Genomic DNA, 15,471 nt, shown 5'->3' with positions numbered 1-15,471 from the left:
CCGCAAGTCTTTTGCCGAGCACACCTCATTTCAAGAGACAACGAAAGGCTGTCACATTGAAGGTGAAATTGGATATAATTAAAAGACATGAACGAGGTGAAGGGACAACGGAAATCGGCCGCGCGCAGCAATCGCTGCATCGACTGTACATTCGATCGTTCAAAGTTCGGCAAAGATAAAGAAAATATCACAGATTGCGACCAGTTCGAGTGCAACGACACTAACGAGAATGAGAGATGGTGCCTTGCACAACATGGAGCGTTTATTATGTGTGTGGATAGAAGATCAAACTAAACGTCGCATGCCTTTATCTCTTGCTGTGATACAAGAAAAAGCGCGTCGTTTGTGGAACGATTTAAAGAAGGAAAGGGTGAAGGCGCAGAGACCTTCACAGCTAGCCGAGGCTGGTTCATGAGGTTTTGTCATCGCGCCAACCTCCACAACCTGAAGTGTAGCGGTGAGGCAGCAAGTGCGGACCATGCTGCCGCATCAGAGTTTCCAGCAAAGTTGAAGAAGATGATTGAGGAGGGGGGTTACTCACCGAAGCAAGTCTACAATATTGACGAAACCGGATTGTTTTGGAAAAGAATGCCCTCCCGTACATACATCGCACGAGAAGAAAAGACTGCTCCAGGGTTTAAAGCAGCAAAGGACAGGCTGACCTTATTACTTGGTGGAAATGCAGAAGGGGATGTAAAACTCAAGCCGCTTCTTGTTTACGTTTCTGAAAACCCACGAGCGCTAAAGGGTTGCCTCAAGCCACAACTTCCCGTAATATGGCGGTCAAATACAAAGGCTTGGATGACTGGGGCATTGCCCACGATTACGTGATCAATTACTTCTCCAATCATGTTGAGAAGTACTCCAAGGAGAACAACATTGACAACAAATCTTTGCTGCTTGTAGACAATGCTCCTGCCCATCCTCAGCAAATGGAAGACTGGTGTGAAAACGTGCAGGTAGTATTTTTACCACCAAATACTACCTCACTTTTACAGCCTATGGATCAGGGAGTTATTGCTGCTTTTAAAGCCTATTATGTTAAGCATACTATGCTGCAGCTTATCAAAAAAACTGATAAGGACAAGCTATCAATCAAGGAGTTTTGGCGAACATACAACATAAAAATGGCTTTGGAAAACATTAAGGATTCATGGGCGGAGGTGAGCGCCTCCACAATGAACGCTGTGTGGAAGAAAGTGTGGCCTGAATATGTCCACAATTTCACGGGGTTTGCTGATGTTCCGTTGATTAAAAGTCAAATTGTAGACCTGGCGCAGGAGGCTGGTTTTGAAGAGTTTGACGAAGAGGACGTGGATGACTTACTGGAGTCTCATGCAGAACCCTTAAGCAATGAAGATCTTATGGAGTTGGAACAGCAGTGGGCTCTTGAGGAAGAAGAAGATGCTGTGACACCTTCATCCAAGCATCTCACCATGAAAAACCTCAGCCAAATCCTCAGCTCGTTTGAAAATGCCATAGAATTTGTTATCGAGCAAGATCCAAATCTTAAAAGGAGCACTGATTTTAGCTGTGTTGTTTATGATGCCCTTTGTTGCTACAAGGAACTTTATGCAGCAAAGAAAAAGAAAGCCATCCAGCCCACTCTCCATGCATTTTTTTCAAGCCAAAAGATGCAGCAACCACTTCATCCACCATCCAGGATGCTCCTTCAACCAGCTGCCAAGAGACCGTTCCCACTGGTGAAGAAAGTGACAGCACAGTGTCAAGTGAAGAGGGGGACGATTCTGCCACTCCGCAAGTGTGACTTGTCCACCGCAATCAACTCCGTTCCTCCAGCCTCGGGGTAAGTCACCACTACTCGAGGAGTGTGTTTTGTTTATTTGTGTTTATGTCCAAAAAATTTCGAGCCAAAAACACACCCCCCCTTTAACACATTGGTTTCTATGGGAAAATATGTTTTGTTTAACACAGTTTCGCTTATCATAAGGTTTTCCAGGAACGCAACCCTTGCGAAAAGCGAGGACTTACTGTATACTGTTAACAAACAAACAAAGGGGTGAAAACAGTAACCTCCGATCTTCGATGGCGGAGGTTAATAAAACGGTGACTCCACAGGAGAAATAAAAGCTCAGTGCGTCACATGGCTCATTGAGACGAGATCTGACACGCAAGTTCAGCGTAATTTATGTACAGGGTATGGAAGGAATCTGTCATTGCGGGCAAGCATCAGAGAGTGGTACAAGAGATTTAAGGAGACTGGAAGTTGTCAGAAATAGAAAAGTACTCGTGGAACGAGTGCGTGAATAATTTCAACAAAATCCCAGAATATCAATCTGACGCACATCCAGAGAATTGGGACTACCAACCACCACTGTACATAGGATTTTGTGTGAAACACTGAAGCTTTATGTTTATAAGGTACAGATTCTGCAGGAACTCAAACCAAATGACGGACCTAAACACAAGATGTTTGCCTTGGAAATGCTCAGTCGCATAGAGGATGATGAAGATTACCTGAAGGTCATGTTCACAGACTAAGCTTGCTTTCATGTATCGAGGAAGGTCATCCAACACAATGTGAGGATCTGGGGCTCTGAAAACCCCCACATGGTCGTTGAACACGTACGTGACAATCCAAAGGTCAATGTGTGGTGTGGTCTTCTCCATAACTGCTTGGTGGGTCCATTTTTCTTTGCGCAAGACAGTGACCTCAACATTTTACATGAACATGTCGAAAGGATTCACCTTCCCACAGATTGAAGACCTGTAACCCGATATCATTTTTCAACAGGATGGCGATCCCCCTCATTGGGCCTTAGTCGTTCGAGCCGTCCTGAATGAAAAATCACCAGACATCCCCCCCCCTTGATTATTTTTTTTTTTTTTCTGTGGGGGTTTGTCAGGTTGGCAATATCAAGGTGGCAAACCTGCAGGATCTTCGTTCTTGAATCACAGCTGCATGCGCACTGGTGGACGCAAACATGCTGAGATGAACATGGCAAGAACTCGTGTACCACCTTGATGTTCTGCACATGACAAATGGAGCTCACACTGAAGTGCTTTGATGGTGTGTACAAAACTTAAAGAGCAGGTTGCGGGTCACCAAACATGTTCTGAAAATTTATCAATATGATTATATGTGCATTAAATAGTTCGATGCAAACTAGTGTGGTTGCCTAACTATTGGGAAAATTGATGAAATTTAACTCCGAAGTTATTTCTCGAGGCTGTTGAAAAAAAAACAGCCGCGTGCCGTGCCATATATGGTTGGTGACGTCACGTTCTCCAAAACAAAGCGGAAGCTCACTCTTTCATTGAAGAAGTGTCCAGTTGAGCGGGTCGTTCTTTCGCTTTTTTTGAGTTTGCAACTGTCTATTATCCTTTTTTTATTTGGAATTATTGTAGAACAAAGTTATTTGGATATTTGTACATCATGCTTCGTACGTGTGTCGTCATGTTTTGTGAAAATGGCTGGAAAACGGGTAATCGCTCTCACCGATTCCCAAAGGAATCAAACATTCGCCGGCAGTGAATAAGATTTGTACAAACAAAACGGGCGAATCTCCCCTGCCTTTTAAACAATATCTTTGTGGAAAAAGCGCTGCGGCCTAACATCTAGTCAAGGCGCCCTCGGCCCTGCGCGCCATCGAACATAAACCTTATAAAATATCGGAATTTTACAAACTTCACAACTACCGAGTGTTAAGCATCCTAAGCGACTGCAAAAAACCGAAAACAGAATTTGAATTGACTTTAAAACGAACCCGCAACGTCGATCGAAGCAAAACTATCAATTCACCACAGGAATTCAAGGCATTATTTAAAATTATTTTGTCAGTCATAAAACCGTAATATTCAGCCATCCACGAACAATCTTTACATAATCCGACAGCTTAACAAGTCAGGCATGTGATGATAACCTTTATTGGGATGAAAAATTATTTTTTTAACATCATCTTTGTGGAAAAAGCGCCACGGCCTAGATCTAGCCAAGGCGCCCACGGCCATACGCGCCAGGTGCCCTCAACTTGAAACATTCATCACTCGACGAATAAAAGCTCAAATTGCACCAAACTTACCTTATTCTTGTGGGCTCACGTTCCCTGTTAGTGGGTGAACAATCCAACGCTTGGCGAATTCTGCATCGCAATGATAGGAAGAGCTGACATCGAAGGATCAAAAAGCGATGTCGCAATTGACGCTTGGCCACCACAAGCCAGTTATCCCTGTGGTAACTTTTCTGACACCTCTGCTTAAAAGCCAAAAAGGATCGCGAGGCCACGCTTTCACGGTCTGTATTCATACTGAAGATCAAGCGAGCTTTCGCCCTTCTGCTCCACGGGAGGTTTCTGTCCTCCCTGAGATGGCAGTCAGTCCTGCCAGTTTTACATGAAATAGGCCGTTTTCTTGCACTTGCAAGTGGCTCAAATTTATATAGCTCAGGAGCAGAAACTCCATAGTATAAATTCCCATCATCCGCCGACTCGTCCTCGGAAATATCGGAATGAAAACACTCTATTTCATCGCCGCTGAAATCGCTCTCTGATTCGCATATCGCCATTGTTTACACGCCGTTTCCGAATGTTCACAAAGTTTTCGGAGAACGTGACGTCATAGCATCTTCGGTAACTTCCGGACTGTTTTTCGATCACTGACAAAAGTTTTGACTTGAAAGTTAATTTTAGCATATTTTGAGTTTCAAATGTAATAAAATAATTGCCCAACGATTAATTTTTAATGTGCTTACAACCTTCGAATCACGCGAAGTCATCAGCGACCCAAAACCTGCTCTTTAACGAGATTCTGTATCATATAAACCAAAGGGTATCATTGTATCATTTGTGCTTCAAAATGTATTAACAACCAAAGTTGTCTGGGTCTCTGGAACCATCTGTAGTTTTGGAGATTTCTGATAACCTCTTGCTAGCGAATTGCCCCCACTTTTCCTTGTTGTGATTTGACTTGAGAATGAACTGAGTCTTGCTTTTTAAAATTTATTTATTTTTAACAGGAGTGTGAATCAAGGAGGAAAAGGAAAAGTAGAGCCATTGATGGAGCTCTTGCTGGCACAGTCTCCTTGGGTCCCATCCATCGGTTTTTACACCAAATGGAAGTTGTGCACCAGCAAAGTACGTGCTTCGTATTGAACCGTGCGGTTGGGTGCCCACATGGAACCGCTTGTGATTCCATACACGGGAGTTGGCAGCTACTTCCCCGGTGTACTTGGGGATATAAACTGTCGGTGTATTGGCCACATCGAAGCTGAAACTCAAACCATGATTTTGCAGACGTTTTGGAGCCCGATTACTATCCGCTAATCAAGCACACTATTGTAATGTGACAAATTGCACACAAACAAATCGATTGCCCCCAAACCACCCGTGCTAATGCTTCATCAGTCTCTCAATTCAGTGCCAAGCTTGAAGCCAGCATCTTTTACATGCCACCTTGTCTCACTTAAGGCAAGAGCACCAGCATCAAATGGAATAAATCTTGGGTCTTGTTTCATTATCGCTGTGTGCACAAGAGCCTTTCACCTTGACACTTCATATTGAATAGCAATTTGTACGAAAGTAGAACTTAATTCTAATCCTCGACACATTTTGATAGAGTGAAGTGTCAGATGTACAGTTCGGAATTGGACAATCTGCTAATTTGAGTGTCACTTTTGACCAGCAAAGGGGCCTGTTCACCTTCGCTTTGAAAGCAATCTTTTGGCTTGCGGGGCATTCGCTTCTGATGAATCTGGTAGTAGATCCCATGTTCTGCTTGGGGTGGTCTTTTTGACATAAATCTTTCCAGTTAATGTCTTCAAGGTAAGACATGCCCTTCAAACGAGGAATGTAGCTTTCCTCCTTGACGTTTCATTTGGATGAGCAACGTTGATGTGTGACCCAATAAAGTTAACCACCGACGTGGTACGATGGGGGTGATTGGTAATGAGATCCCCTTGAAATAATCTTGTCTGAGCTGTCAGGTTTGTCGGATCCCAGTTGAAGGTGTTGCTGTATCAGAGCATGCCATCTTTGGGGAGTTTTGTGTTCCACCTATTTGTTATGGTAGTTTATTCCACAGTTGCATCTCTTGTGGAAACGGGCCATTGTATGCTCATGCCTCAGCTTGGTTTCCTGCTTGGAGTTTAAATGTGATATTGGTTATGAAGACATGTGGATGTTAAGCTTGTAGTGAAGAATAATTAGTTCATGTATGTATCAATGGGATGCTAATCCAATGTTGGCATGATGCACCATATGGCTTGTGGCTGGTTTCCTTGTACAATTGCAAATGTAAGGTGTTTGCTTTAATCCTGGTTCATAACTCATCTCATTTGGTTTGATGGAGAATGGTCAACGTTTGTCCATTAACCTCAGTTTTCCCTTAGGTGTGGCTCCCTGGGCAGTTGCATACTTTGTCATCTCCGCTACCATCACCTGCACGGTGTTGCTGCTGTTGGTGGGCATAATCTTCTTGACCACCAAGCTTGTCAGGTGGCTGTCTCAACCCCGCTTCCAAAGCCTAAACCTCTGGGATGTGACGCGGAGTCCTGGAGAACGTTTTGCTCTTGGAAATTTGTAACAAATTGGAGTTGTGCGTGTTCCGTTTATCAAGCTATTGTGGACATTGTTTGGTTAGTTTGACTCGTAGTGGCAAAGTTAACTTTTTTAATAGTGGTGTAATGCACCTCATCAATGGGATGGTGTCGCGGCTGCGGTGGACAGGTTTCCCCGTCAAAGCCCATATTTTGTTTTTTTCCCCTGCCCCGTGTTGGCTGTGCTTTCAGCCCCCTATTTCTGGTAGACTCGCGTCTGGCCCTGTTTGCTTCTCCAATAAACCTTTTGTGGTTTCTTGAAACATCATCATTGGTTCCCTTTTTTGATTGTTTATGAAACTCGCAAGTTGCCTGTGCACACACAGCATTCTCAACGGGGTAGGAATGCACACAGCATTCTCAACGGGTAATGGATGGAGACTGCAATATGCAAATGGTGTTTTCTGTCGTCAAGCTGGGAGCAAAAATTCACATTTATTGCCACATCTGATGCAATGTAAAAGCTCTAATGGTGGTGAGGTGCTCCATTTGAAACTGTTTGTTTGACATGTGTACCTTTTTTGATGATTAGGGTCCTAAATAAAAATTTGTATTGGTGTTAAAGCCAGTGACTAATTGGAAATTAATAGGATCGTGTTTATTTATAAAACATAACTTTTTTTAATTTTTTTTTTGTTTTGTTAATGAAGCGTATCGTCACTCCAAGGTGAAATTAGCAATCAGTAAAGAATTGCTTGCCTTCACAACCATCACCATTGCTTGTCTGCAAAATTCATCCATCAATCTGTCTTCGTCCCTATGCCCACACAAAACGGCACCTGCAGATCACAATCAAGTTGTTTGATTAATTTTAAATGTGTACAAAGAAACAGTTGTAGGTCCAGCATGGAAAACACGTAATTTTTGTAAAACTTACATTGTTGAATAATTTGTACTTGTAACATCTGTAACACACACACACACACACACGAAAAGCTCTTGATATTTTTATCTGCTCACATTTAGCGTGATGTACCAACTGACGGAGGAACCGTGAATATATTGTTACGAATTTGGGAATTTGATTGCACACAACATTCAGGTTCCTTTAGTCAGCTATGTCGATAAGTGCTTGTTCCCGAGATAGCTCACCTTCCATTGTTTAAATGTTCAGAAATCGATTAGATGCGCTGCGGATCAATTTAATATTTAAGGAACGAAACTATGGAGACGTCCCTCCCCCCTCTTCTGCGAAGAGGGAGAAGAACCCTGCCGTCCCGTGACTCATGTCAACAACTCCCTCCTGCCCGTGGTTGAGCGGGGGATGGAGCACGAGGGCATGAGTCATGAGTCACGCCGGGAGCGGGGGAAGGGTGGGAGAAGGATAAGAGGAGATCTTTTCTTTGTTCGTGTGCGGAGTTGGAGAAGGGAGTTGAGGGGAGTCGTTCAGCAGACCGTCGGGTACTGCTTGGCTTGCGTTAGGGTTGAGGCCTTCGGAAGCCTTTTGCGTCGGCTGGCTCAGTGAGCTTCGGTTGCGGCCTGGCTCGGGAGGAGGCTTTTTGCTTTGGTGGTTCAGTGGGCCTTCGGCTTCTGTTTGGCTCGGGAGAGCTTTTTGCTTCGAGCTGCTTTGTTTGGAAGAGAGTTGAGTTGGTCGCTCGGCTCGAGCTGCGAGTGGTGGCTTCTTCTTCTTGGTTCGTGGAGCTCTTTGTTCTCCATTTTGGTTCCCGGCTTGGTGCGACTCATCGACCTCTTCTTGGAGGTGGTTCCTCGGGGAAGCGACGCATCGACGGGAAGGATCGGCGCCTCATCTCACCAGCACGTGTTGAGCGTAGGAGGATTCGCGGGAGCTCGGGAAGGATCGCAGCTCATGGCGATTGGATCCAGCTCACTATCGCTGGAGCCCGGGTCTGAACAACTTGAAGACCACACGAGGTGGAGAGGTTCGAGATAGGCTCTGGGTTTCAGCTCACCTGTCCTCCGAGCTGGAGATCGTTATTAAAGGCCTCTGCCACCATTTCTTTGTGCGTGCGTGCGTGCGTGCGTGCGTACGTGTACGTGTCCGTGGGCCCGTCTAATAAGTAGGAAATTAAGTGCTTTGTGTGCTGTAAAGGTTTGCATTGCATTTCGTATAGACGGTCGTAGATCTTTTGTCGTGCTTGTATAATTGCATACGTGTTTTGCCTAGTTTAATTGCATACGTGCTTTATTATAATAAATGTCCTTGTGTGAATGTAAACCTGTTCGTTGCGCCCTCTTCCCGTAATTGAGCTGCCATCTTGCATTCGGAATATAGTTGGTTTTTAGAAAGCCGGTAAAGTGATCGGGTCCAACGGGACTGCGCGATAATACCCCGCTCGGTTATCCCCAAAGGAAACGAGCTGCTTAAGCGGCTCATTACCAAGCGGTCCCGTTGAGGTACAATCTCTCGGTAACCTACCTGCGCGAATAATTAGGTAAATCGAAGATTTGGCGATCGTACCCTGTAGCGCGGGTAGAGTGTGGACAAGGTTGTGGTGTGGTTAAAAACACACCCGTGGCTGGCTTCCGGCGTTGATCCGGAAAGCCGTGACTGGATTGTCCGTTCGGTGGGCGAAGCGACCGCTATTGGTTAGACGCGGTCGTTCACACGCCGACGTGTGGGAAATCTATAACAATATGCAATGAATTCCACAAACTTCAACACTTACAATGCTTCTCATCACTCCAAAATGCATTCCAAACAAAACTCCATTTTAATATCCACTCAACAGTTCCATCCTAAACTTAATGTTTCGTTAGCGGTGAAACTGATCAAGTTTAAATGACTGGGTTTCTTATTTCTAGTTTCCGTTATTGTGTGTACAAACCATTGGGCATCAAATCACTTGTGGGTGATCTCACATCTGCTCCGTGACGGACATTTTCCATTTTCCTCAACTTGATCTGATGTTTGTCCTCATCAAAGTAAAATTTTGCTAAGACTTCCATGTCTTCATCATAAAATGGGTGAAGACCATTGAGATGGAGGAGCCTTCCCTGTTAAATCCACATACAGATGGAAACTGTCAAAATATTGGTTCTCCTTTGGTCTTGATGGAATCTAAATGTGTACAAAGAAATCTGTTAGGTATGTGCAGGCTCCGAGCATGCCGGAAGTGTCCTACCCCTTGCCCTATCCAATGCACCGTGTCCCGTCTGGCACCCTGTTTGACACACTTTGCCCCGTCTGCCACTTCGTGCACCATCCGACACCTTGTTAACCTCAGGCTGGTTACACCAATGCTGAATGAACCACAACCATCCCAGCTCGTGGTGGACCAGATATGGTGCTTGCATCCAACATTCACTGACATCACTTCCTTTTCAGATAATTTCCAGTTCGGAAATTTAATCATTTTAACATGAAACACGATTGTTCATAAGGCTCACCTGTTTTAACTTTTTTATATTAAAGCATTAGCCCTTTAATTCAGGCAGTGTATTTGATTACTCACCTGAGCTGTTGGTCTTCAAGCTTCCATCTGTGATGGTCTGCAAATGAAGTTGGTAAAAGTTATTGACATGTTGGTGTACATGTGAAGAACAAAACACTTCCCATTAGGGATTAAGTGCCATGTTTTTCTCTCTTCGACACACTCCGAGTGGAGCCTCGTCGAGTATGATTCCATGGGAGAGACCGTTTAACTCGGGTACGAAAAACTACCTATACGGCTTTCTATGGAACACGAAGGTGCACATTTCAAGAGGGAATCAACACTCGGTACGATTCGTAATATTCCTTTATCTTTTTCTCTTTACTTTTTCACCGAATATATTGAAAGCAATATAAGAGGTGGAATGAGACGGGCCTTCAATCCTGCTGTTATTACACGATTGTTGTGCTTGGCCAGCAGTGAATGCCATGTTACAAATAATTATGAGGAGACAAAAAAAACACCTTACCATGACACTGTAATCTGAGGAAATGGTTGAGAACATCCCAAAGTGCTTTGAGATTTTACTTATAATGAAAAACTATCTCAAAAAAGAAACGGAATTATCAATCTTCTTAATAGATTGGGGTCTCTAGTGATGGTGTTCATGTCAGGACTCTGTGGGGCTCGAGAAACGAGCCGCGGCCCACTCCCTCTCTTTCAGGTAGAGAAGTTATCTATGATGCACATATGTTGACGAAACTTATCTGTATATGTCAAACCAATCATATGGGTGTACTTTTGCCAGTTAATGCTCTGATAAGTATAATTCAACGATATAATATTTTTATTCTGTGCAGATGTGTTTTTGGAGGAGTCTTTTATGGCTAAAGTAAACCCACTGGTTTGTTGTTACCAAAATAGGCTTCAACATGAATAGTCGAGTGAGTGTGGTGTATGATGGGTGTGATAATTAAATGTTTGGTGATTGAGTATGGTTGAGCATTCTTGTAAGATGTGTTGTATCGATGGATATGTTAAGAAAAATGCCGACTATGTGAAGGTCATCATAAAGAGTTGTCGCTGTACGTATGGTGATGTGTTTTTAGGTTCATCAGAGTTATCACAGCAGATCCGCTGTTGTATTTGCCACACAGAAGCTTCACTACATTTGTTGAAACTTCGAAGGAAGATAAATTCATTCTGTAAAGACCTGTGTCTTCTGTAGAATAATCATTTGTGTGTGAGCTTCTATAACTGAATTATGAAACGTAGAACTTGTACATTATCATGATGTTTCAGTGTCACCACAAACTGGCATTTCAATGGTAACATGGGATGTGGGCCCAGAAGGAAATGTTTGCAGGCCAAATGTTTGTATACACCATGTTGGTTCTTGTAGAGAAAGGTTATATCTATCATTTGAGACGTAGAAAATAAGGGAAGGCCATCTTGTCAGCAAAAAGTGTCTTTTGGCCAGATGGGAGTCAAGAGTATATGGAAAGATCATCAGCAGTAGTAAGTCACTGACTTTCACTTGACCTGCTGATGATGACAACTCGGCTACAACCAGAGTCATTCAGCTTTCCTGTCTGGGTGATCCGCTTTGTTTCTGAATCGCCTGTAACTTTCCGGGTGATAACAGACGAGTCCTTGACGTCCTCAATCGATTTGTTGAAAGGAATGACACACGACTGAGTGATTTGATGGTCAACGCCCCGTAGTTCGAGCCATTTCTCTCCCACCTGGCAGACTGTATCCCAAGTTTTTTGAGAAAAATACCTGAACTCACCATAACTGTTCAGTTCATGGTAAATACTACATTGACTCGAAGTAACCCTCTTACCACGATACCAGCAAGGCATTTTGCAGTCGGTTACACATTTATTGTGGGAACATGGTGCCACATGCTGCAGCTCCAGAACCATCTCTTCCCGGAAGAGAAGGACTGGGCTGCAGTTTCTTTCCTAGGCACCACAGAGTCCTGACATGAACAACATCGAGGAATGTCTGACATCATGGATCGGGAGGTGCAGAAAAGCCAGCCTGTGGCAAGTAATAGACAGGAGATGCAACAACATGTACTTCATATTGGATGCCTTCCCGGGTTCAAGCACTGTGTGATACCAATGGATATGTTACCAGGTACGAATACACACAATCCATTTGATTGTGTTCGTTTAACAGATCATTACAATGATACATCGGTTACATCCAGGGGTGTTTACTTTATTCTGACAGGGTGCTGCAGTTAATTTAAACCAAGAACTGTTCTTCCTACCTGTGCCTGTAAGTCGATATGCCCAGGAACAGGGACATCAGGCTCAAACAGCTGATGCACAGCCACCTGGTGCTCGGTAATGGTTTGCTGAATGGCTTGAGAGAAAAGCTGCACCTGTGAATTCAGCTTTCTCTGCAAAGTGAATGCTGAGGGAGATGAGGAACCAAAACCTGTTTGACATTAAATATCTGTACATCTGTGCAAAGAACAATCAAATAAGATGATCACATCAACCCCCACCCAGGGATTGATTTTCTCACTACACTCCAGGTATAGTATCACCTGAAGCATACATGTTAAATACAGGGTGGTGCAGAGCTGACTAACACATTTCAGACCGCTCTCCTGTCCGAGGGGTGGGGTTTAGGGGGTGTGGCTGCACTCCAAGCAAGAGAGGATTTGATTTCATGTTAATTTTTGTTTTTCTATTTTTTTCAGGCACAATTAGACCGGGAGCCCACAGGGGTCAGGGTAGCTGAAAAGCTAACAAATTTTCTCATGTATAGTAATACTCTATATACATCCCTACTCACAGAAATGGACATCTGCCGTTGCACCACTGGTGGGTGTGGTCTAGGAGGCCATTACAATGTAAGTAGGGTAAGAATACTGATTCTGGCTCACTTTTCCCCATGTAAATGAATGGGGGATTTTCAGCGATTCATATTTTTTTCCCTAAAAATAAACCCCCTTTTTATCCCAAGGTATATTTATTTGTCTCCCCTTTTAACTTGGAGGTTGAACCTCATTGAATTGAACACCTGGGGGTTGAACAGCTCACTCATTGAACCTATAAAGATTTGTTCATTCTCAAATTCCTTCAATAGTTTAATTTTCTTTGCACAATAATCCCCATCTAAAATATTGACAAACAAAACATTTGAATCTTTATATTTTTTAAGATACCCCATTTGTGCCATTACGAAATGATAAACTTCTCTTAATGCTCTTGTTTGACCACCTCCTGAGCCACAGGTTATTTTTGTTAAGCCCCGCCCACTTTTCTTTAAGCCCCGCCCACTTTCCACAAGGTATTCAATAAGCCCCGCCCACTTTTCTTTAAGCCCCGCCCACTTTTGCTAAGCCCCGCCCACTTTTCTTTAAGCCCCGCCCACTTTTCATAAGGTTTTTTCTAAGCCACGCCCACTTTTCCTAAGCCCCGCCCACTTTTGCTAAGCTCCGCCCACTTTTCATAAGGTGTTTTTTCTAAGCCACGCCCACTTTTCCTAAGCTCCGCCTACTTTTGCTAAGCCCTGCCCACTCTTACATCATTTCCAGTTCATCTCTGACTCACAAAGAAATCACTAGAAAATTACAGGATGTTATGGTTTTGAAAAATTTCCCAATGAAGGCTTGCCTAGGCTTGCCCAGGGAATTTCCAAAGGAAACCACACCCACCAGTCTTTCTCTATAAAAGCTTCAAACCCAGGCTCCATTTTAAACATTTGTTTTTGCTGGCAATGGTGTTCTGTGTGCTTGTCTCGAACTCTCTGTCTTCTATGGAACTAAACCTTCAAGTTGATGAACTGGATTCAAACCTCTTATCTATTGAGGTAAGATTTTTTATTTTCCTATTTTCAAACTTTGATTGAAGCATACTCATTTAATAATTAAATAACTTAATTAATACATTATTATTTTCTCTCACAGGAAATTGTATCTGAAATACAAAATGAAAATACTGCTTTTGCTACAACTTGGGGGGAAATTGTTGGCTTGGTTGAAGACCTTATGAGCGACCAAGACCTTGAGTGGGATGACTTTGGTGTTCCTTGGAACTCTCTGTCTTGTATGGAACTAAACCTTCAAGTTGATGAACTGGATTCAAACCTCTTATCTATTGAGGTAAGATTTTTATTTTCCTATTTTCAAACTTTGATTGAAGCATACTCATTTAATAATTAAATAACTTAATTAATACATTATTATTTTCTCTCACAGGAAATTGTGTCTGAAATCTGAAATCAAAATGCTGCTTCTGCTACAACGTGGGGCGAAATTGTTGGCTTGGTTGAAGACCTTATGAGCGACCAAGACCCACAGAACGAGTTCGTCCTTGATGACCCAACCAAAGAGTTATACCTTGGAGACCAGCAAAATCCTGAAAAAGAGTTTTACAGCAATAGTACTCATTGTGAGTTATCAAGACAATACCCACTGAACAAGTTATACCTTGATGAGCCAGAATACAAGTTTTACCTTGAGACTCACAAATTTTGAAAAATCAAGAAATGAGTTCTGCCTTGATGGTTTAAATAACTACCTTGGAGACTCAGGAAAAGGGTTCTGCCAAGATGGTTCTAAATATGGGTCCTACCTTGGAGACTCACAAATTTTGAAAAAATCAGTAAATGAGTTATCCTTAAGAGACTTTGTAAGTTGGTTTTACTTTGAATACTTGAAATGTGGGTTCTGGATTGATAACTCACAATGTGATACATATCTTGGAAACTCAACGGGAATGTGGTTATACCTTGAAGACTTGGAAAGTTGGGTTTATGTTGGACACTTGAAACTTTTTGGGGGCTTTTATTTATTTATTTATTTATTTATTATTATTATTATTATTATTTTATTTATTTATATTTTGGAGACTTTTGGAGTTGCTATCACTCTTTGGGATCTAAACCTATCGATGTAGTTCTTTGTCGGATGGTGCTTGATGGGAGCAAGATCAAGAAAGTTCTGGGAAGAAAGTGCAGGCTTACTCCCCCTTTTACGTCATCAAACCTGAAAGCCTTAAAAGACAGAATTGGAAGAAGAGAAAAAAACAAAAAATATACATTGTTCGTTCTGGGAAGAAAGTGCAGGCTTACTCCCCTTTCTACGTCATCAAACCTGAAAGCCTTAAAAGACAGAATTGGAAGAAGAAAAAAACGTAAAAATATATATATATATAGGTGGAAATCTCATTTTGAAAAAGACATTGTGTTGGGTGAGGATTGAGTTGGGGTTGAGATTTTGAATGTGAGGGTTGGGGTTGAGATTTTGAATGTGAGGGTTGGGACACACACACATACACATCAACAAACAAAAGTTAAGCCTTGACTATTCAGTTGAGGATTCTGTGATTGGGGTTCACAGATCTAAGAACGTCCATCCCTTGACACATTATATACTGTTATACACCTCGGACTTGGCCCTTGAGTGTCCACAACGGTGTATAGTAGGAGGGAGTGAAGCGCCAACCTATTGCTCCCATTGCACACACACACACACACACAAACAAAAGTTAAGCCTTGACTATTCAGTTGAGGATTCTGTGTTTGGGGTTCACAGATGTAAGAACGTCCACCCCTTGACAC

At 42.9% G+C, this 15,471-nt stretch overlaps 1 protein-coding gene and 1 long non-coding RNA gene across 10 annotated transcripts in view; one reads left to right on the top strand and one right to left on the bottom strand.

Moving 5' to 3' along the window:
* The window catches only part of LOC147012484 (uncharacterized), a 59,820-nt gene extending 52,999 nt beyond the window's left edge, over positions 1-6,821 (top strand). For all 8 annotated transcript variants that reach the window (XM_085856801.1, XM_085856799.1, XM_085856802.1 and 5 more), the window contains 2 exons: positions 4,976-5,093; positions 6,347-6,821. In XM_085856801.1, the coding sequence (XP_085712927.1) occupies positions 4,976-5,093; positions 6,347-6,540 (312 nt within the window). In that variant the 3' untranslated portion in view covers positions 6,541-6,821. The remainder of the gene's footprint in view (positions 1-4,975; positions 5,094-6,346) is intronic.
* A 144-nt stretch (positions 6,822-6,965) lies between these two features.
* On the bottom strand, positions 6,966-12,828 carry LOC147012483 (uncharacterized). 2 transcript variants are annotated; one of them, XR_015051637.1, is made up of 4 exons: positions 12,167-12,828; positions 9,967-10,003; positions 7,431-7,458; positions 6,966-7,310 (listed from the first exon to the last, which is right to left on the bottom strand). It is a non-coding gene; the product is annotated as an uncharacterized LOC147012483 (long non-coding RNA). The 2 variants fall into 2 exon arrangements; XR_015051636.1 differs by having other exon boundaries at positions 6,966-7,332; positions 12,167-12,827.
* Positions 12,829-15,471: the final 2,643 nt, after the last annotated feature.

The sequence above is a fragment of the Eptatretus burgeri genome, chromosome 15 (assembly GCF_056783735.1).
Source record: "Eptatretus burgeri isolate ZD-2024b chromosome 15, Ebu_testis_v1, whole genome shotgun sequence".
Lineage (NCBI taxonomy): Eukaryota > Metazoa > Chordata > Myxini > Myxiniformes > Myxinidae > Eptatretus > Eptatretus burgeri.
The sequence above is the reverse complement of the archived record's forward strand: the minus strand, read 5'-3'. Positions and strand labels throughout refer to the sequence as shown.